Source organism: Python bivittatus, unplaced genomic scaffold (assembly GCF_059951505.1).
Source record: "Python bivittatus isolate LINGU-HERP-01145 unplaced genomic scaffold, Pbiv_v1 ctg000650_np1212, whole genome shotgun sequence".
Lineage (NCBI taxonomy): Eukaryota > Metazoa > Chordata > Lepidosauria > Squamata > Pythonidae > Python > Python bivittatus.
Window position 1 is genome coordinate 1766867 of NW_028277093.1, and position 22954 is coordinate 1789820.

At 42.2% G+C, this 22954-nt stretch overlaps 1 protein-coding gene across 14 annotated transcripts in view; it reads right to left on the reverse strand.

Moving 5' to 3' along the window:
- The window catches only part of LOC103060324 (zinc finger protein with KRAB and SCAN domains 5-like), a 30229-nt gene that overhangs the window by 5653 nt on the left and 1622 nt on the right, over nucleotides 1-22954 (reverse strand). For 3 of the 14 annotated variants that reach the window (XM_088151270.1, XM_088151272.1, XM_088151271.1), the window contains exons 3-8: nucleotides 22372-22935; nucleotides 21970-22084; nucleotides 21738-21820; nucleotides 19638-19764; nucleotides 12822-14852; nucleotides 8876-11759 (exon numbers count right to left, since the gene is read on the reverse strand). In XM_088151270.1, the coding sequence (XP_088007396.1) occupies nucleotides 11725-11759; nucleotides 12822-14852; nucleotides 19638-19764; nucleotides 21738-21820; nucleotides 21970-22084; nucleotides 22372-22749 (2769 nt within the window). In that variant the 5' untranslated portion in view covers nucleotides 22750-22935 and the 3' untranslated portion in view covers nucleotides 8876-11724. Of the gene's footprint in view, nucleotides 1-888; nucleotides 1019-3614; nucleotides 3689-3844; nucleotides 3960-4218; nucleotides 6112-6172; nucleotides 18353-19637; nucleotides 19765-21737; nucleotides 21821-21969; nucleotides 22085-22371; nucleotides 22936-22954 lie in introns of those variants that run through there. The other 11 variants (XM_088151273.1, XM_088151278.1, XM_088151279.1 and 8 more) reach the window with 11 other exon arrangements.

The following is a 22954-nucleotide window of genomic DNA, read 5'->3' on the forward strand; positions in this document are numbered from 1 at the left end:
ATTATAGTATGTCTATTGTTTTATGTAGGCTGTGGAGAACTGCTTTTCGGTTTAAATTTAAGCTAGTGAGAAATTGTAGGGGCATAGATAATGGCCTTGAAGGGCAGAAGGAAGAGCTGCTACTAAGGCAACAGTCAGATAAGTAGGGCTTGAGCTTGGGCCAAGAAAATAACTTGAGAAAATCTCTCAGACAAGCCTGTCCCTAGTTCACATGAAGATAAAGTGAGGGAGGGGAAAGCACATTCAGACTTGCAAGATTCTGTTACTATAGCTGTTACAATAAAAGTAGTCCTGACCTATATAGTTTCTTAGTCTGGTCTACCTTGTCCTTACCTACCATATGCTATGCATTCTCCTCTGCAATTACATTTGCAGAGGAAAAAAATGCACAGGAAAATCACATTTCCACAGGGAAAAAAATAGCATTCAGTCCAGAATCCTAAAGAGCATGGTTATAGAATAAAAAGATCAAAGAAAAGGAAAGAAGGACATTAACCAAGTAGCTTGCTGAAGAAAATGCTTGCTGCTGATAGGACAATCAGGCACAGGAATCTGGGCCAAGGCATCCAGTGATCAGTGTGGTAGACCTCCAGCAGATCAATTAAAGCTATGGATAACCCCACAAGTTTTAGATGAGAAACAGTCACATTGCACATCTAAGGAGATGACTCAATCTTCTCCTCCAAGGAAGGGAAGAGACCAATAGTTATCTAAGGAGATAACTATTGGTCTCTTCCCTTCCTTGGAGGAGAAGATTGAGTCATCTCCTTTTCCTAGCCAGGACACAATGTCTGATTTTTTTCTGAATTTTTTATGAGACATAGCTGGTTACATCTGACTATAGCATATTTGCTCTAATAATTAGAGTGTAGAATGGGGGACACTTACCCAGAGAGGCTACAATCCTAGAGTTCTCCAGCATGACTTCCCCGTGGAGGGCTTTTTGGTCAGGATCCAGATGAGACCATTCCTCCTTGGAGAAATACACAGCTACCTCCTCGAAGGACACAAGACCCTGCTGGGGAAGGAGGGGGAAACAGTTTCTCTATTATCAGAGAAGCCCTGGAAGGACTTGTACGTTTTCTCTAGTTGTTCACAGATCCCCCAAACAGACATTTCTAATGGGTTAAATGAGCAGCTACTGCAGAATTCAATTTTTTATCTGACAAAATGGACAGGATACATTGCTGTTAGATAACATTTGGGGCAGTTTTTTTACAAATTTACTGATTTTACAGGACTTTCAGTGCCATTCAGTGAAAACAGCCCCAGCTTCCTTCTGGATCAACTGGCATGTGAGCCTTGGAAACATCCCTTATCAGTACAGTGACCATACGTCCTTTATTATAAAGGACAATCCTTTATTTCAGAAAGCTGTCCTTAAGATTTATTTGTTTTACTGTACAAATGGTACCACTTAACTTTTACCATACAAATGGTACCACTTAATGCACTGTCATTCATGTTCATGTGAAAAATATGGAAATTGAATGGTCCTTTTAAAGGGGCAAATTTACATTTACTGTTTGATTTTATATATTTTTATTAGAATATACATTTTTGTAAACTTTTTCTTGATTTTGCTCTAGAATTTTCCTTTGTAAAGCAAAGTTATAAGCATAAACAATTTTTTTTATCCTTATGAACCTCTTCCAGATTTGCCGCTTTTTCAGTTTTGTCCTTTATTTTTTCCAAGAAGATACAGTCACCATACTTATCAGGGAGTCCAATCCTTCCTGGTGTTTGCAGAAGGAAGTGGTGGGGGGCTCCTGACATTTCAGGCAATGGCCTGTGGTTTCCTCTGAGGGACCAGTGTTGCCTATACTCCTTCATGGAAGTGCTGGGAGAGCTCATCCAAGGATTTGTGTGGGTGCCATCAACATGCAGATGACATGCAAACCAAATTCTGCTTCTCAGATTCCAGGGAAGCTACTCATGTTCTGAGTCATTGGCTGGATGGGAGATGAGAAAGTCAAGCTAGGGACAAAATTGTGCTGATTCTGCAAAGCTGAATTGGTTGGGATACAAACCTAGGCCCAAATCACATTGTGAGAAATTATTCTGGAAGCCGTAAATGACTTTATTACAAATGCTTCAAGAACTATTTTTACTTAGAGACTCCTCTATCTGGCCACCATCATTTGTTCTTTATAGCCTAGTAAAAAATACTATTGAGCACGAAACTGAGCAAACTCAGGGAGGCAGTGAAGGACAGGAAGGCCTGGCGCGATATGGTTCATAGGGTCACGAAGAGTCGGACCCGACTTAACAACTGAACAACAACAAAAAAATACTATAATTTCTGTCTGGTTTTAAATGATGCTGTAATGAGGGAAAAAGGTGTCCTTGGGGTTGAACCAGCCCTTCCTCAGAGATACTTCAATTGTGAGGTAATGGTGCTTGGGGGTGAACAGCGACTGGCCAATTAGATCTCCTTGCTGCCACCCCCTTTCCCTAGAAAGTAATTTCTCCCTCCACACCAGCCTTCTGGGGAACCCTCTTGAAGATTACTGAGGGTCTGACTAAAGACAAAAAGGGAAAACAAGAAAAAAACTTTGGGAGTTTGTAGCTCAGCCCAGCTGAAGGCAAATGATCTGGATTGAAACAAAAAATAAATTTTACTAAAGGTACCAAAAAAAATAAGGTTCCACACATACAACACACAGTTTAAATACAAACAACAAAACAAAACAAAACAAAACCCAACCCTAATAACAATTCTAACTAAATTAAATAACTTTCAACTTTGCCTGAGGTAACCCTCTCATCCAGCAGTCCTGCCAACTCTCTCACAAAAGCCGCCCAAAATTCTTCCCCCCAAAACCTGACAGAACCCCTTCGTTTTCTTTCATTGGCCCTCAGGGGTCAGGTGACTCCCTCTGGGCACATCTGGTTGGCTTGTGATTTTAAGCCCAGCTGCGCCCCCTCCACAGATGGTTTTCTAAAACTGTAATTTGTCCGTTTACGTATCTACTTTAAGCAGTCCTGCAGAATGAAAATGCATTTGGAGAGGCAAGATCAAAATCATCCAGCTGAATATATTAAAAATGACCCCTTGTTTTAATATTATTTAATATTAATATTATTTATTTAATATTATTGTGTAGCATTATCCCTGTCTCTTGAAGATTACTGAAGATTAGTTATTGTAAGATACCTACAGTGACCATCTGTCCTTATAATAATAAAGGACAGCCATTTATTTCAGAAAGCTGTTCTTTAGATTTATTTAATTTAATTATTTATTTTCATGGTTTTGCTCTTGAATTTTCCTTTGTAAAGCAAAGGTTATAAACATAAACAATTAATTCTTTTTATCCTTATGAACCTCTTTCAAATTTGCCCCTTTTTCGGGTTTGTCCTGCCTCCTATTTTCGCCACAGCGACAACCCTGTGAGTTGGGTTGGGCTGAGAGAGAGAGAGGTTGCTAGTAAGAATTTCTCGGTATAGTTATTTTATTCCATTGTATCTCCATAATGGTCCTGAGAGACTGGATAAGCTGAGAATGAACCTCAAACTGAATTTTGGAAGAGGAGATTCTACACTGACCACCATAATAAAATATGAGGTCTGCAAATGGACTTCTGCAACTTCTGTGAAGTTACTCCTCCTACCTGAGTTGGAGGTTCAGCCACTCTTTCGATTCCATGCAAAAAACAAGACGATCCTGCAAATATCATTCTGTTTCCTGTAGGAGAGTCAAAAGTGGCAGAACCAGAACTTTTAAAAGAATATTTAATAAAATATGAAAAAATATTGTACACAATGCTATGAAAATAATGAGAATTAGACAGAATCTCATTATTTGGGAAAGTTGAAACTGCTTGTTAGGATCTTCTCTCACCTCCTGATAGTTCTTGATTTTGATCTTCCTTGGAGCTTCTCCTTAAAAACAGCTCTGGTGGGAGATTCAATGAACCCTCCCTTTTCTCAGGATGTTGGGTGACTGCTGCCAAGAGCTGACATAAAAAAAAAAGGAAGAGGAGAATGAAGGAGAAAAGAAGGAGGTGAATACAGGAATGGCTAACAAAAGTGGATTTTGGTTCTATGCCTACATCTTTGCAGCCTTCTATGTCCATCAGTGAGGATGGAAAACAAGAATACAACATTATCTGTTAGTATCCAAAAATGATAAGAGGGGGATATACAAGAATTCAAACATACTGTTGTTTATTATTTTAAATCCCATTTTGAGCTGGCTAGGTGAAGGTCTCTCACCTGCATCTCTCCCTGCTCCTTTTGCTCTTCTGCCTGGCTCAGGAGGAAGCCTTCGGCCAGGGCCACCGCCTGGGAACTGGTCTCCGCTCCACACTCTCGTACCCAACTCTCCATCTCTGGAGGCAGGATGGCCAGGAACTGCTCCAGGATCACCAGGTCCAGCATCTGCGCCTTTGTGTTCCTTTCTGGCTGCAGCCACTGGTGGCAAAGGTGGTGGAGGCGACTGCAAATCTCTCGCGGCCCCTTGGTCTCCTGGAAGTGTACATTTCTGAAGTTCCAGCGCTGGATCTCTGAAGTGATGGTTTCTTCCTCCAAGTTCTTCTGCTCAGTTCTTGCCCGCATTTTCTGAAAACTCTTGGGCTGAGCAGCAGAAGGGCCTTTTCTAGCTTCATCTGCTCTGTACTTTGCCTGCTTTTTCTCTCTGTTCTCTAATCCAGATCCAAATGGGGCCAATGGATCTTCTTGATCTCCAAAGGTCTTCTCATCCATAGGATCTGAACTATGCAAAGAGTCCCTGGAGAACTCTCACCAGGCCATTGGACCCTCTTTGCTCATGAGATATTTTTGTTTTCAGACAAGGAGACAGAAGATGCTTCCAAATTATATACCTCACCTGAAAAAGAAAATAAATCCAGAATTACAGAAACCCTACACCTCCAAGAAAAAGTCAGTACAAAGAAGAGATGTTTCTGGACAGGCTCATGTCTGGGAAGAGGGAAGAGGAATTGCATCAGGCAGTTTTCGGTCTTCGTATCTGGGAGGAAAATCCAGGACCTCCACAATCTTCTTCCACCATGGACTCACAACACTAATTGAATACTGAAAAGAAGATTTTGAATTTCTTTTTCCTCACCCCAATAGAATATCACTTTCTGTGATGGTATGTGGGAATGATCTTGGGAGACAGGAGGAAGACCCACAGCCTAGGCATCGGTCTGATAAGAGGCAGCTCAGTCCACAGGTGGGGGAAAAGTATGGGAAGCATTTCAGAAGGGACCCTCCCCAGTTTTCTGGAGACTAAAAAGAGAAGAGGGGAGAAATACTTTCAGTCTTGCAAGATTCTGTTTAATGTAACCTTGCAACAAAGATAGTGCTGATGCTCCTGGTTGTGCTTCTTGTCTAGACTACCTCAAAGGGCTAACGCTTTCCTTTTTAGGAAACCAGATCCATGGCTACACTTTCAGATGCAGGATGGGTTCACCCAACATACCAAACCCAAAACGCTTGTTTGAGTTCATATACATGTTTGAGTTCATACAAAATACAACATCCAAGCACATCACTCAGTACACATTATGGCATATGTGCCGTTCTGGTTCATATGGCGCCCTAAGATATGGCTTAGGATTTTGCAATTCTTTTTATTCAGTGAAGAAAACATCAAAATTTGCTATTTAAGAGCCTGGTTCTACAGTCCCACTATTACATGCAGGCAGGGTTCACACCATGCAAGGGCTGAGCTAACTTACGGTAAGTGCAAGGCTTGACTCAATGACTCAGAATACAGCTTCAGATGTGGTCCTGGTTCACACAGCCTCCTAAGACACTGGCTGGGTTCCCACAACACGCTGGTCCAACCCCATTTTAGCTTAATCCAACCCATTGTGTGAATGCAGACACAGAATCCCCTTTGCATCTCCTTTCCTGCAAACTTTTCATATTGTCCACATTGAGTTTTGCAAAAAAAAAAATGTTCCTCTCCCCCCAACTTGGAGGCTCTCCCAAAAAATATATGGGGATGTGTCTCCCCCATATCACTCCTCCTTTCTGGGGATCCTGGACTTTGATGCTTCTCTTTCCCCCCTGCCTGGACCGTGCACGGAAAGGCGCGGCAGGAGAACATGGGACCTGGGGCACTCTCCCTCCCAGGACTCAGAAGACTTTGCATGTATCTTTTCCCTCCCCAGCACGAGAACCTTTGCTTCCCTTCCCACGAGAAGAACGCCCCACTCACTGAAGAGCGTCACGTCTGGATCTCCGTCCCTGCAAGTCTTTGCAGCAGCCTCTTTGGTTTTGGACGGCTCGAAGGGTTAAAGCGAGCAAGTGCAGAGAGTCCTAGAGAGGCAACACTTTTCGGTGATGTCACTCACTTTCCACCCTCCCAGGATCCAGTACTGTACCGTATTTGCGCATGCCCAGTTCCTGCCTGAAGTTCGGAGACTGCCAGTCCGGCCACCTTTGTAAGGGGAGACCCCTGGTGGAATCTGTGCGCAATGCCAAAGGATCCTGCGAAAAAGAGTGTGGGGGAGAAAGGGTGCATTTTTCTTGCGGGGGGGGCATGGGAGTGGGGGAAAGCAGAATTATGGGTCCTTTTATAGAGTTGCTGGGATCAAGCCTGGGACTTGTTTGCAATGAAACCTCCTTTTTGGTTAAAAAAAAAAAAAGCGTTTGCAAAGAGAGCCCCCCGTGGATCTGGCTTGCAATGCCAGGGGATCTTGCAAAGGGTGGGAGAAAGGGGTGCGTTTTCCATGGGATCCCAGAGACAATAGGGGTGGTAGGAAACTGCCACCCTCTCCCCAGAGGAAGGCAGGCATGGTTGCTGGATGAGCCAAGGCGGAGATGCAGCTGCAGAGCATCTGCAGCCCCGAGAAAGTTGAATCCCCATTTCCAGCAAGGTGTGTCTGGAGTGACTGGTTCAGAAGTCGGCACTCCAGGTTCTTCCTTTGCACATCGAACAAATCCCACTGTATCTATAGGTGGGTGCATTTATATCTACACACCTGTGTTGTTTCATTGTGGTTGTGCTGTGCTGGGGGTCGTCTTATAAGAAACCCATTGGATTCTCCTTAGTCCTTTCACTTTCTTCCTATATCCTTTCACTTTTCATGCTTCTATCCCCTTTTCCATCATGCAAATGCTGTTGCCTTTTGCTGAAATCTACTTGTCGGAAAAAGTGCTACCAGACTCTTGATTTTTGCTCTCAAGATGCAAGAGCTGAAAGAGTTAGCAGACACCAGCAAGATGAATTTCCACAATAACTAATGCAAAGGCCTGCATTTGGGTGGGAAAAATGTCAAAGACATAGATGTCAGATGGGGAAGACCATACATGCCAAATGGATCTGGGTCTCCTGGTGGATATTGAGCTGAACATGAGCCAATGGTGCGATGCAGCTGCAAAAAAAGCTAATACAGTTGTGACCAGCATTGACAGATGTATAGCATGATGAAGTGAGTGGGAGCTCACAAAAGCTTCTGCCTTTTTATAAAATGTGTTTGTTGGAAAAGGTGCTACCAGACTCCTCCTGATTCTTTTCCCCCTCTATTCAAGGAAATAATTATGGTAAACTAAAATAAATAACAAATTAAGTAAATAATAAAAGTACTTCTGAATATTCTTTCCCTTGATGTCCTTCTCCAAGAGAGGATTTTCCTAGATACCATATTAAATATTAAATTATGTTTGCTTTGTTGTTGAATTGCCATCTTGTGATTATTTTGTAATGATTTTTGTACTTCTTTTGGTTAATTTTCTGTATTTTACTGGTTTTTTTGGTGTTATTTTAGTGTGCTGAGCCACCCAGAATTGGTTGGAGTTGGGTGGCATCCAAACTGAATGAATGAAAGAATAATATAAAGAAATATTAATATTAAATTAATGGACAAAATCTGTGTGGTCGCTAAGAGTTGACGTTGGCTTGATGGCACATAATTAACCAATCAATATTAAATATTAATATTAAATAATAAAATAATATTAACATTCAATATTAGTCTTAAATATTAAGAATGTATTTTAAAATTTTAATGAGGAGCAGCTCCTGATCTCAAATGGGGAGCAAGCGTGGCTGTGAGTTGAGAGGTAAAGTGATGGGCTATGAAAATTATGATCCTGAAGAAAGAACACCCCCAACATTGAAAGAAAACATGTTCTGGAATGGGAAAATGACTCAGAATCATCAAGTTAATCCACCCTTAACTTCTCTACTAGCATACTTTTTCTGAGGTAAAACGTCCTCAGAGAGTGAGTCTGGGGAAATGTGGAATTTGTTGCAAGGTGCAAAGACTGAGTATGGGAGCAGGAATGTGGGCTGATGTACTAAACCAACATGAGGAAAAAGATCTTTATGTTGATTACAGTTGCATGATACACTCCACCAAATAGTAGTAATGAAAGAACCAGGAATGAGTTTCGGGGGAAATTGTCCAACATTCTCAACAAATGAGACCCAGAGGGAAAAAATACACCTTCAATTAACTTGAAAGGGTGGGTAGAAGAGGAGAGGGTAGCGAAAAAAAATTAGGCCATTTGGAGACCCAAGAGTGAACCATAGCAGTTAATAAGAATCTGTTTAGAAAAAAAGTCTCTTGTGTATGTGGTTTCAGTCTAAGTATATTCATTACTGTAATAATGTAATTAATGTAATATTCATGACATTAATTCCTCTGCTGTAGAGTTCGTTTTTTCAAAATGTCAAGAGAAGATCTGGGGGAAAATGGACATGAAAGAAAAGGAAATAAAGTGGCCGCAGAATGACTTCAGGAAGAAGTATGGATCCTGTATGAAAGAGTGTTTTCCAAGAGAATTCATAGTACAGTACACGGACATGAGGAAAGAGGACATGGAAACAGCTTGGAACAGAATGAAAAGAATGAGGTTACAGATGTCCCTTAAGTGTGTGGAGTTATGCCAATAGACGTATGAAAAAGGATGCTTTGTAGAATAATACTTTATTTTTAAAAATGTATACGGCCACCCATCTTAAATACATAATGCTGGGTGGTGAACAACCAATTTACAAACAAACAAACATACATACATATAAAAGAATCCCATGATCCAAGTTAAAAATAATGTGAGGCACCGTATAACAATTTCACAGAACAAACATCCTGGCTCCTGGCCCCAGTGTCTGGGAAAAAGCCAGGTCTTAAAGAGCCTTCTGGAAAGTCAAGACGGCCCTCCAAATCTGAAGGCTGTTCCATAGGGCAGGTGTTCTGACAGAGAAGGCACATCTTCTCAGTCCCACAAGATGGCAGTTTAATAGAGGGGACATGGAGCATAGCCATCCTGTCAGATCCGGTGGAACGGGCAGAAACCCTCAGAGACAGACAGTCCTGCAAGTAACCCAGCCCCATGCCATGCAGGACTTTAAAGGTGATAACCAGCACCTTGAACTGCACCCAGAAGCATAGTGGAAGCTCATTCAGCAGTGTGTTGCACGAATTTTGGAGTGCCCAAAGCTGCACACGTTGCTGCATTCTGGACCAGCTGCAGTGTCTGGATGGCCTTCAAGATGCCCAGATGGTGCATCAAGAATTACAAATGAAAAATCACCAGATCCAGGGGACTCCAAAACCCAGAGCCACTCCACTTCAGGCCCTGGATAAGAACCTCAACAGCATCGCTTGTATGGTCATCGCTTGTACAATGCACTCTTTTCTCATGCAGGGGTTGTGCATGAGAAAAAAGGCATATTGAAAAAAGATTGCTTCAAAAAATCAGGATGAGAGAAAGGTATTCCATGACATTGAGAAAAATAGCCACAAAGGACATAGGCAAGAGAGAGCAAGAAATGGTGAAAATTAAAAGGCAGCAAAAATTGGCTTATGTCCTGGTGCCTACAGGATAGCCTTCCTCCTGCTGTTTGTCTGATCTGGCAGAGGTGACGTGCTCCTGGTCACAGCTGGAAAGCAACATCATCCAGTGGGACCTAGAAGATGTGGCATTAATCTCTGTGGCATTAATAGCCAGCATGCCACCTGATGTTTGCATGGCCCCAACCTTCTTGGGCTTCTGTAAAGCTTAGGATGGAGCATGATCTACCCCTGGTAGTGGATTTCTGTCTTACGATTGTGACTGAATTTTGCTTGACCTCTCCCCTCAATAATGTTGCTGAGTATTCCTCTGGATTATCTAGATTGCCTATTTGCTTATTCTTGTTTTTCATCCTAAAGCGTGAGCCACCTAGAGTATCTTTAATGAAGGTCAAATTAAAGAAGGAAAATAAGAAAGGAGAAGAGGGAATTAGCAAATTTAAAAAAGAGACATAAAACACATCCGTGGAAGAAACTGCAGTTGATAAACTTTCTTTATAGCTAAGAACATACAAACAAGCAAATGTATATTCAAGAGTCAGAAAAAAGCAACAAAAATCTTTAAGAGTCTGGAAAGAACTGCAGCATGTAGCAGCAAAAAATAAGTACAAAATTAATTATTTTCCTTCAACAGGAGTTTGGAGAAGATAGTTTTCAGCTTCCATCTAATTTTTAAATGATTTCTGAGCATCATTGGATATTTTCAGAACAAAAGGGGCTGGAAACTTGAAAGTAGCTTCTCACCATCAATATTTCTCATATTATTAAACCACTTTCTATATTTTTGAACTTCTTTAGGAAAATCAGTGGAAAACATGAGAATCCAACTGAATAAAAGATAAAAATATTATACATATATTTAAATAGACAAAATACAGTCTGGCTTGCATATTTTGATACAACCCATATAAAACAAAAAATTCAAGCCAACGGAGAAGTAGAAACCATTAAGAGTTAAGGGAGGCCAGGCATCCATGCACACCTTAGATAAGCTTGGGATGTGAGTCTTCAACATGAAAACTGACTACTTAGCCTGTGTCTCCTTCACCACAAGGGGCCAAAGAAAAATAGACTTTTACAGATCCCTAAATCCAAATGCCCCCCAAAGAACAGAGAAAAATTATATAAATAATTACAAACAAGACACCATATTCTTTAACCAGGGCGGAGGACAAGAGGCTCCCCAGATAAATAGCTGGACTTTTAGTGGGAAGGAGAAACATGCCAACCAGGCTGATACAGCTGAATCAGTTTGAGCTACAACAGGGTCACCGGGATGATTGGGCAGGTCAAGTGGAGGCAAGGAAACAGTCATGCTCATTGGAAAGTGGATCATAAATCAGGTCTCAAGGGCTGGGAGTTTTTAATTAAATTTGAGTTCCAGAAGAATTGAGGCAGGACACCAACATCATAGTACCCATGTTCTGCATAATGGTTCCATAGTACTACAATTCCCATTCACTTTTATAACTTCCAATAAAGCTTGGACAGTCCCAGTGTAGTCCTCTTTTCATACCTCCAGGTACTTTTCCACCTCATTCATTTCACATGGAAGATCTCTTGCTCTCAGAACCATCTTCTGCCATGTCTTTTTAGAAATTTTCATTCTGGCATAGTCCCATGGTTGCGTAAGCTGAAATCCTGCAGAAAAACTCTTCCACCTTTACAGCTTGCCTTGAATGGATCTGATGGACTCTATCTTTGATAGATGTCCACTGATATCTTCACAGAAATTCATGGCATAAGAGGCACAGTGAAATACACAATAAAACTATTAACTTCTGTTTCTCATTCCTTTCTGATCTTGTTTGGACAGAAGAGACTTCTGGATTGTAGTGCAATAAAAATGGAGGATTTCTCCTTCACATTCCTGGAGCAGCTGTCCTCATTTTATTTTATTTTGGCTTCCGTTGATTTCCAGGTATCTCTTTCCTGAATTCATGATTGATTGTTTGCCATCTCAGCACACTCAACTCCTTTTAATTCTCATTCTCATGTGCAACCCTTCCTTGGGCACAAAAGAAAGAAAGAAGCTCATCAGATATTTAAGGCACATACCCTCTTTTAATTCAACATCACCCATTCCTCTTAATACAATTGGATGAAATCTGGGATACTTATGGAATAAATGTTCTTGTACAAAAACCTATCTCTGCTTGAGCCATTTCCTACTTTTTATGAGGACAGATTAGGGGTTTTTTTTGCCCCACATGTAATACAAGGGTAGCTGTATTAAGATTAAAAATAAGGTGTGAAGCTGGAAAGGCAGAACTGTAGCAAGGCAAAGGAAGGGAAGATCAAAGGATTGTGGAAGAACAGTTGTTACAGTGGAAGAAATGTTGACAGAGCTCCTACTTATAGAAACACATCAGGGATGCTTTCATTAAATGAAGCTCCTTCTAAAGACTGGGGATGCCGCAACTTCTGCCCGCAACATCCCTATCGAAGCCAACGTCAAGTGGAAACATCAAGCAAACTGAGGAGCAAGAAGCTCCCTTCTTATTAGATTGAATTATATGTTCATACTGGGAAACGTGGAAGGAAAGAGGACAACCAGCAGCAAGGTGGATAGACTCAGTTACACTAGCGATGAGTGCACCATTGGAAGAGTTGAAGGACCAGGTCAGTGACAGATCGTCATGGAGAAAATCTATCTATGTGGTCACTAACAATCAACATCTAATCAGTCAATCAATCAATCAATCAAAACTGGTACGGCACATTGTGAGACACATCAAACGGTGACTCCGTTGGATTTTGAAGCACAAGTAGAAATGACAAGCATTTAAAATTGAACACTAAAACAAAATAGTTTTCTAGTCTTCACCTGCAACTGTATCAATATCATAAATGATCCCAACCAACTCATCCCAAAAAGGCAGCACAACCTGTTTGTAATAATCTTTCCCTAAGTCAATTAATTCTCTCTGTGGCTGTTTCAATCAAGCTTTAGTAAAGGTCAGGGACAAAATTTAGGATTCAAAGCAAGCATCTTTTCTACTTCAGAACAGGAAGAGGGTATGCATGGACTGAAACCAATTTAATCTACTACTTAGAGGTTCTCACCAGAGTGGCTCCTTTTATGGGAAAGCAGGTCACTCTTCCTCCTGAAGCTCTTTCCACATTCCATGCATTCAAAAGGCTTTTCCCCTGTGTGGATCATCTCATGATAACTTAGCTGACTGCTTCGAATAAAGCTCTTTCCACACTCCATGCATTTAAAAGGTTTCTCCCCTGTGTGGATCCTTTCATGGCAAGTGAGTGAATTGCTCTGACTGAAGCACTTTCCACATTCCATGCATTTATATGGTTTCTCTCCTGTGTGGATCCTTTTATGGCATGTGAGTTGACTATGCTCAGAAAAGCTTTTCCCACATTCTATGCATTGATATGGTTTCTCTCCTGTATGAATCCTTTTATGGGAAATAAGGTGACTGCTATGAGTAAAACTCTTTCCACACTCTACACATTTATACGGTTTCTCCCCTGTGTGTATCCTTTTATGGCAAGTAAGTTCGCTGTTCCTGCTGAAGCTCTTTCCACACTCCACACATTGATAGGGCTTTTCCCCAGTGTGAATTCTTATATGGAAATTAAGTTGACTTTTTTGAGTAAAGCTCTTTCCACACTCAGTACATTTATAGGGTTTCACCCCTGTATGGATTCTGTTATGTTTACTAAGTTGGCTGTTATGAGTAAAGCTCTTTCCACATTCCTTGCAGGTATATGGCTTCTCCCCTGTGTGGATTCTTTCATGGGACGTAAGTTGACTCTTCCATATAAAGTTCTTCCCGCACTCCATGCATTTATATAATTTCTCTCCTGTGTGGATCCTTTTATGAATAGTAAGGGACCTATTTTCATAGAAGCTCTTCCCACATTCCCTGCATTCATAAGGCTTCTCCCCTGTGTGGATCCTTTCATGGGAAATAAGTTGACTCTTCCATATAAAGCTCTTTCCACACTCTATACATTTAAAGGGTTTCTCCCGTGTATGGATTGTTTCATGAATAATAAGGGACCTATTTTCATGGAAATTCTTTCCACATTCCCTACATTTATATGGCTTCTCCCCCGTGTGGATTCTTTTATGGGAAGAAAGGTGGCTCTTCCATGTAAAACTCTTCCCACACTCCATGCACTTGTAAGGTTTCTCCACTCTGTGGATCCCTCTGTGAGAAGTAAGTAGACTTTTCTGAAAATAGCTTTTTCCGCATTCCATGCATTTGTATGGTTTCTCTCCTGTGTGGATTCTTTTATGGCAAGTAAGGTAACTCTTGTCAGTAAAGCTTTTTCCACACTCCATACATTTATAGGGTTTCTCTCCTGTGTGGACTCTCTTGTGGGAAGTAAGGTGACAGTTCTGAGTGAAGCTCTTTCCACACTCCATGCATTGATAGGGTTTTTCCCCTGTGTGAATTCTTGTATGGGAAGTGAGTTGAATATTCCGAGTAAAGCTCTTTCCACACTCCATGCATTTATATGGTTTCTCCCCTGTATGGGTCCTTCTATGATATGTAAGTTGACTGATCTGAGTAAAGCTCTTTTCACACTCCATACATTTATATGGTTTCTCCCCCGTATGGATCCTCTTATGGTAAGTAAGTTGACTATTCTGAGTAAAGCTTTTTCCACATTCTGTGCATTTATATGGCTTCTCACCAGTGTGAATCCTTTTATGGGAAGTAAGGTGACTGTTCCACGTAAAGCTCTTTCCACATTCCCTACAGTTATATGGCTTCTCCCCTGCATGGATTTTTGTATGACAGGTTAGTGAACTGTTCTTGCTGAAGCTTTTTCCACATTCTCTGCATTTATATGGTTTCTCTTCCATCTTGACCTTCTCACATAAAGAAATATTTAAAGTCGGAGTCTTATTTCTTTCATTCTCCCTACACTGATAGCGTTTACCTTTACCATGAGTTGTATAATGTTTATTTAAATCTAACTTGTCTTTGAATATTTTCATACTTTTCTGTAAGCACTTGCTCGGTGTTTTTCCTTTGTGATCTTGTTGGGCAAAAAACTTCTGAGCAGATTGTGAAGTTGAGCTCTTCTTACTCCCACTTTTTGATTGTTTTTTCTCACACTTGCTTCCTTGAAGGAAAAAGAAAGAATGAAAAGCTAGGGAAAGGAAATGAAGATCAAATTCTAGCAAGTAATTATGAACTACCTGCTGAATTTTTGCCAAATACTCTCTAATATTTTAAAAGTCTGACCAACACTAAATAATCCGATCTGAGGCTTACCAAATTTGGACTTGTGATGTGGGTTGCTACTTAAGTTCACATGTGTAAAACTGTAAGATATGGAAATGGATTGTTTTTATTTAATAAGCAGTAGAAACTTTTAAAAAATCATTTTTTAAAAAGAATCACACATCACACTAGTGTACTGTTACAACTTTTCTCTCCATAAATTAATTCTCCACATTCATACTGAATTTCAGTAGGAAACAGGTTCACGGGAATGAGGAATCAAGAGCAAAGAAGCTAACAAAAATATATTCTTGGAGTGACCAGTGGAAAAATTGGAGTAGAGAACAGAGCCAACTAAATATAATTTTCTACTCCTTCTTTCCTACTTATCCTACTATCAGCATTTACTATGCGCTCTTCTCTTGCCACAAGCAAATAGTTGCAAAGGGGGAAAAAAACTATACTAGTTTTTCTATTAATTCAGAAACATATGAGAGCCAGTGTTGATTGCAGTGGGAAATAAAGCCATATGTTTTCAGGGAGAAAAACGATGGCATTTCTCTCAGAATCTCAAAGCTCATGGTTATAGAAGAAAAGTGTGAAAGAGAAGGGATGGAAGGACATTAACCAAATAGCTAGTCTGAGAAAATGCCAATAGAGCACAAGCCAGATAGGATGCCCTGATATAACTCATGCCTTGATTACCACTCAGATGGGCTGCCTTTGGCGACAATCTGGAAGTTGCAGCTGGTACAAAATGCAGCCAGTGGTTCTGCGTGCAAACATGCTATTGCAGAATAAATGTTACAATTCCTGCACTGGCTGCCAGTAAGCTTCTAGGCGCAATTCAGAATGCTAGTTATTACTTGTATCTATTCTACAGTTGTACCCAAAATATATAAATTGCTATTCTATTCACATGCATTTTTAAAATCTTAAACTTACACTCTTAACGGTAGTGGTACTACAATGTTATAGTTTGTTACTGATTTAAAGTTTAGTCATGTTTATACTATATAGGTTAGACTATTACCACAGTGGGACTGCTGTGATTTTATTCTTGAATGTTATGCCGGTTGCTGATTGAAATAAAGAGACTTTATTACTAGTAAAGCCCTACACAGTGTAGCACCAGGATGTATCAGGAACCATGGTGTCACAGTTGGCTTTGCCCACTTGTCTGAACATCTGGAGGGGTGGTGCTGAGCATCCTGCCCCCTTGGGATGTGGAAAAGGCAGCAGACCTTTTCAGTAATAGCTCCTACACTCTGGAGCACACTTCCCCCGGTGTTATGTATGACCCTGTCCCACCTGGCATTCCATAAGGCTGCTTTGTCCTAGTGTGACCCGACTTTGATCTTGAATGATGATAGTGGATGACCATTTTGCTAGCTACTATATTGTTGTCGGTCAGTTGGTTGGTCAGTCGGTCGGCCTGCCTACCTACCTACCTACCAACCTACCTACCTCATATATCTATCATCATATTTATATAGCTGCTCATCTCACATAAAAGCGATTCTGGGTGATGTACAGCACTTAATTAAAAACAATAAATACGTAAAAACAATCACAATGGAAATTATAAAAAGGACACAAAACAAGACAGGATGATATTAACCACAATAAGGGAGCCATCACAAAATTTCCCTGGTTCCCTGGGACCCCAGGCCTGATCAGACAGCCAGGTCCTGAGGGACTTGTGGAATGTTGAGAGGGATGGAGCTAATCTCACTTCGGGGGGGGGGACAAGATTCCACAAGGTGGATGCCACAGCAGAGAAGGGCTGCCTCCTGGGACCCGCCAAATGTAATTCCCTGGCAGAAAGGACCTGTAGCATGCCTTTTTCGCCAGACTTGATGGGGCAGGCAGATGTAATCGGGGAGAGGCGGTCCCTCAGGTAACCCAGCCCTATGCCATGAAGAGCTTTAAAGGTCAAAACCAGCATCTTGAATTGGACCTGGAAGCAAACTGGCAACCAATGCAGAGGTGTAATGTGTACTGCTCTAGAGGCACACATAACTGCCCGCACTGCTGACTTTTGCACCAGCTGAAGCTTCTGGATACTCTTCAAGGGCAGCCCCATGTAGAGCGCATTACAGAAATCCAAACAGGAGGTGACTAGGGCATGAGTGACAGAGAGCAGAGCCTGATTTAGGAACAGGTGCAACTGGCACACAACACGAAGCTGTGCAAAGGCCCTCCTAACCACAACTGCCACCTGCTCTTTGAGCAGGAGTTGTGAGTCCAGAAGGGCCCCCATATTGCGCACGGGGTCTTTCTGGGGGAGTGCCACCCCATCCAGCACCAAAGATGACATAGTCCTAGAACCAGAAGGCCCCAGAACCCACAGCCACTCAGTCTTGCCAGGGTTCAGCTGAAGCCTGTTGTTCCCCATCCAGATCCTCACAGCCTCCAGACACCAGGATAAGACACTCACAGTATCACTTAATTTGCCAGGGGCAGAGATGTATCACTGACTATCATCAGTGTACTGATGATGTCTCACCCCACGGTGATGGATGAACTCATCCAGTGGCTTCATGTAGATGTTAAATAGGAGGAGAGAGAGTACAAAACCCTGTGGCACCCCACATAATAGGGGCTGAGGGTGGGATCTCTCCTCCCCAACCCCCACTGACTGGAATCAGCCCTGGAGGAAGGAGGTGAACCAGCACAACACTATGCTACCCACCCCCAATCCTCTGAGCCAATCCAGAAGGATACCATGGTTGATGGTATTGAAAGCCACAGAGAGGTCAAGTAGGGCAAGGATGGATGTACAACCCTCATCCCGCCCTTGCCAGAGATCATCCAAAAGTGTAACCAATGCTGTTTCTGACCCATACCCAGGCCTGATTACTGACTGAAAGGGATCCAGATAATTCGCTTCATCCAAGGTCCTCTGGAGCTGCTGCGCAATCACCTCAATCACCTTCCCCAAAAAGGGGAGGTTTGATACTGGACGAAAATTGTCCAGTATAGTGGGGTCCAGCGATAGCTTCTTGAGGAGGGGGTGAACCAAAACCTTCTTAAGAGGAGAAAGAACAACCCCTCACTCAAGGAACCATTAATCATTGCTAGAACTCACTCACACGACACCCCCCGGGCCACTTTAACCAGCCAGGAGGGACATGGATCTAAAGAGCAGCTCACAGTCCTAAGGGCCCTGTCCACTTCCTCAGGTCAAACAGCTTCAAACCATTCCCAGAGAACAGGGCAAGACTTCTCCCTAGGCATCTCCACTGGACCTGCAACAAAGCCAGCGCCAACTGAGAATGAATCCGAGCGATCTTATCTGGCAGATGCTGGGAAAATTCCTCCGCACGCCCCTGCAGAAGTTTGTTTGAGGACCCAGGAGGGCTCATGTCACGCAAAACAGGGCCACAGGGTGGCTATCTGAGGATGCAATAAGAGTGGAGGAGTAATGACACTTTGCTGCCCTTATCACCATGAGGTAGGCCTTAATAGCAGCTCTAACTCGTGTACGGTCAAGTTTGTTCCTTGACTAACACCAGTGATGATCTAGATGTCTCTTCTCTCGCTTCCTCTCCCACAGCAATTCCGTGAACCATGGAGAATGCCGGGATCCCTGAGAGGAGAGATTGCATCAGTGCAATCTGATCCAAAGCCTCAGTCATCCCCTTATTCCAAGCAGTGACCAAGGCTTTGGATGGACCGTACAGCAGGACTGCAACCCCCAGTTCCCTCTGGAACCCATCTGGGTCCATTAGTCGCTGGGGGCAGACCAATCTAATGGGTCCAGCCTCCCTGCAGTGGATAGCGGCGCTAGAGAATCCCATCATAATCTGACCATGACAGGGGGGACACCAAAATTTCAGATCACATAGCCACTGCTCTGACAGGAACACCAGATCTGGTGTATGGCCACTGTCTCGTGTCGAGCTCTGGATGATTTGGGATAGGCCCATGGTCATCATGGTGGCCATGAACTCCTGAGCCACCTCTGACCCCATCCTCAGAGAAGGCAGATTGAAGTCCCCCAAGTCCATAAGTCTGGGGAACTCCACTGCCAACCCAGAAATGGCGTCAAGGAGCTTAGGCAGGGGACTTGCTGTGCAGCAGGGAGGCTGGTACAATAGCAGCAAACCCAACTGATCCCTACAGACCAGCTTAATGAACGGGGTCTCACATCTGGTGACCTGTGGTACAGCACCCCAACAATCACCACACCTCCATCCCTGCCCCAGGATCTCGGCTGATGCCACACTTGAAACCTGGCTGGGCATAACTCCAAGAGGGCTACCCCCCCCCTCTCCAGATCCAGCCAGGTTTCAGTGATATGATGCCAGGTCAGCCCTCTCACCAGTAATTAAATCACTGATGAAAGAGGCCTTATTACAGACTGACCTGGCATTCAGAAGCAGCAGCCAGAAGTCAGAGCCTCTGAAGGTCTGCTGACAGGGTGCTGGGGCTGAGACTGAGGAGATGGAACATGAGATCGGTAACAATGTTTTGTTATAGGTCAGACTAATCTCAATGTCATCTATAGTCAGTAGATTAGTCTGTCTTGCTGAGAAGCTATATTGACTTCTTCCTTTTCTTGGAGCAGAAGAAGACTGGATCTCCTCTCCTCCCAGCCAAGACATGTCTGAAACAGCTGGTTACATCTGACTATAGTATGTCTTCTTGAAGGTTAGACTAGAGAATGGGAAACACTTACCCAGAGAAGCTACAATCCTAGAGTTCTCTAGCATGACTTCCCTATGGAGAGCTTTTTGGTTGATATTCAGCTGCGACCACTCCTCTTCAGAGAAATACACAGCCACGTCCTCAAAGGATACAAGACCCTGAAAAGGGAAATAAACTTTCTTTGTTAACAGGGAGGCCCAAGAAGGATTTGCAAATTCTCTCCATTAGTTCACCAATCCCAAAATGCAGGGACTTCTAATGGGTTAAATGGGCATCTACTACAGAATTCAAAAACTGATGTAAGAAAATGGGCAGGGCTTATTGATGCTGATGGATATAACATTTGGGATCAGTGTTATTAACTTAACTGATTCTGCAGGACTGAAGTGCCATTTAATGAAACCAGCTACAGGTTTTTTTCTGGATCAGCTGGTTTTGTGACACTGGCCTGCAATATCCCCTGAAGGATCAATCCTGCCCACACTCAACACCTTTATGAAAGTGCTGGGACAACTCATCCAGGGGTTTGTGAGGATGCCCTCAAGATGCAGAAGACACATACTCCAATTCTGTTTCTCCTCAAATTCCAGGGAACCTGTTCATGGTTGGAATTATTGACTGGATGGGAGCTAATAAAAGCTACAGATCAGATGGTTGGAAATTATTGTACAAGCTCTTAAGTGGCTTCATTAGAAGTTCATTGGACACAGTTTTTATGTAGACGTGCTTCTGTCTGATCATTTGCATTAGAACTTTATAACCTTTTATTGTGCTCAGAAAATCTGACGTTTTAAGTGGCAAACTCAATTTTACCCTCTGTTGAGTATAGTTTTCTTTAAACTGTCTTTATACTTTTTAAAAAGTATAATTTGCTAGTTTAAGTATTTAACTAGTTTGAAGCAGTCCTATAGAATGGAAGAATAAATCTGGAAGAATAAATTTGAAGTCTTCCAAGTGAATACATAGAAGGATATTTTGACTGTGAGAACTAAAATGTTGGGAGAAGTAGATGGTAATGATCAAAATTTGACCTTAGAGAAGAATGTGTACGTGTACAGGAGCAAGCAAGCTGAGGAGATAAGGAGATCAACTTTGAAATCATCCAAGGCCTGGATGCCAACAACCAAAAACAAGGAGGCTGACTGCCAAGCAGTGAGCCATGTTTGACTCAACAACCTAATGGTCAATGAAAGGACAGCTGAAGTGATGCATGATGGAATGTCGCTTGCAAAGGATACTGTCATAACATCTGCTGATGGCTTTCCCCAACCGTCATGCATCGCCTGGTCAGTTTTGTAGCAGAGCTAGTGAGAATGAGTGCATGAGCGTCTGCAATGCTTAAGCAATTTTAATTAATAAAGCTTTTGTAGGTCAACAGAGACTTTCCATGTGCTGTGTTTCCTTGAGCATTTCTCTGCTGTGTAAGATTCTGAGTTCATGTATCTATGTTGAAAGGGTAGGAGTGTATCCACTAACAGATTCCTCCTCTCCCAAAAGACTATGCACCACAAAGCCCCAGGCCCACCTATCTAGCCTTTGGATTAAGTAGAACATAAGGGAGGCAAAAGGTTATACATCCCTCTTCAGGGTGTCTGAAAGTAGAAGGGAATGAATGAACTATAAGTGAAGAGAACAGTGTAAAAGCTATGTGTGTACTAATTTTATTTCTGTCCCTTATTTTTTTTAATAATTTACTATACATTGAATTTTAAATAAAATGTAATTTTTAATTTTTTTAAAAAAATTAGTTATTGTAAACCAATACACACAAAAGAAACAAACAGTACTGAACTTTTGGAAAAAAAATAGATTCCTTAATAAGAATCTCACAGTACAGTTATTTAATTTCCACAATAGTTTGAGTAGTGGGCTAAGTCACATGTAATTCTATTTATTTTCTATTTAGTTAAGATCATTGTATGTTGTAATTTTAATTGATTTTAACTGTTTTGTAAACCGCCCAGAATCGTTCCAATGAGATGGGCGGTGACAAACTTGATAGATAGATAGATAGATAGATAGATAGATAGATAGATAGATAGATAGATAGATAACACTGGATCCCACCCAAAAAAAAAAAAAAGGAGTCCTTGTAATGATCTACTCAACTTCTCTGAAGTTTCTCTCCTACCTGAACTGATGGTTCAGCGGCTGTTTTAGCTCCATTAGAAAAAGGAGAGGATCCTACAAAGATCAGTGGCATTGTTCTGTTCCCTAAGGAGATAGAAGTGGAAACTTTTATGGAGTTTTTGAAAGCATATTTAATAACATATAGGGAGATATTATACACAAGAGGACCCCAGCACGAGAGAGAGCTGGAGTCTGTGAGGAACTTCACACTGCTTGGAAACACCTTCCCTCACCTCCTGATGTTTCCTGACTTTGATCTTCTTTGGAAAATCCTCTGAAAAGCAGCTCTTGTGAGAGATCTGATGAATCTCTCCTTTTTCTGGAATGTTCGGTGACCATCGCCGGGCCCTGAAATATAAAAAGAAAAGAGAAGAAGAGCTAAGGAGAAAAGAAGGAGGAGAATTAAGGGAGTAGCCCACAAGAAGAGGATTCTTGTTCTCTGCCCACATCTTTGTAGCCATCTTTGTAGCAAGTCCATCTACCTCTGGAAGGAGCAATGGAACAAACTGCCTAAAAAGTTAAATTGTTCATATTACTAATGCCAGAAGACTCTGGGAGAGAAGCATTCAGGAATTTAAACATATTGTTTGCTATATAAGGACCACTTTCAAGATTGCAAGATGAGGTCCTCTCACCTGCAGCTGTTCTTGCTTCTTCTGCTCTGCCTGGCTCAGGAGGAAGCCTTCGGCCAGGGCCACTGCCTGGGAACTGGTCTCCGCTCCACACTCCCGGACCCAGCTCTCCATCTCTGGAGGCAGGACGGCCATGAACTGCTCCAGGAGCACCAGGTCCAGCATCTGAGCCTTTGTGTGTCTTTCTGGCTTCAGCCACTGACAGCAAAGGTGGTGGAGGCAGCTGCAAATCTCCCGTGGTCCCTTCTCCTGGAAGTGGACATTTCTGAAGCTCCTGTGCTGGACCTCTGAATTGATGACTTCCTCCTCCAGGATCTTCTGCCCAGTTCTTGCCCAGATTTCTCCTCTGCTCCTTTCCCTGGCTTTCTTACCTGCGTCCATTGTTTATCTGTTCTCTAACCAAATGGGGCCAGTGGAACTCCTGGATCTCCAAAGCTCCCTTCATTCATAGGACCTGGTAGCAGAAAGAGACCCTGGACAAGTTTCACCAGAGGAGGTTTTTGTGGTTGACACTTTTTGGGGAGAGGAATCCCTCTAAGCAGATCTGGGATGAGCTTCCATCAAGGACTAAAAATATGAAATAAAA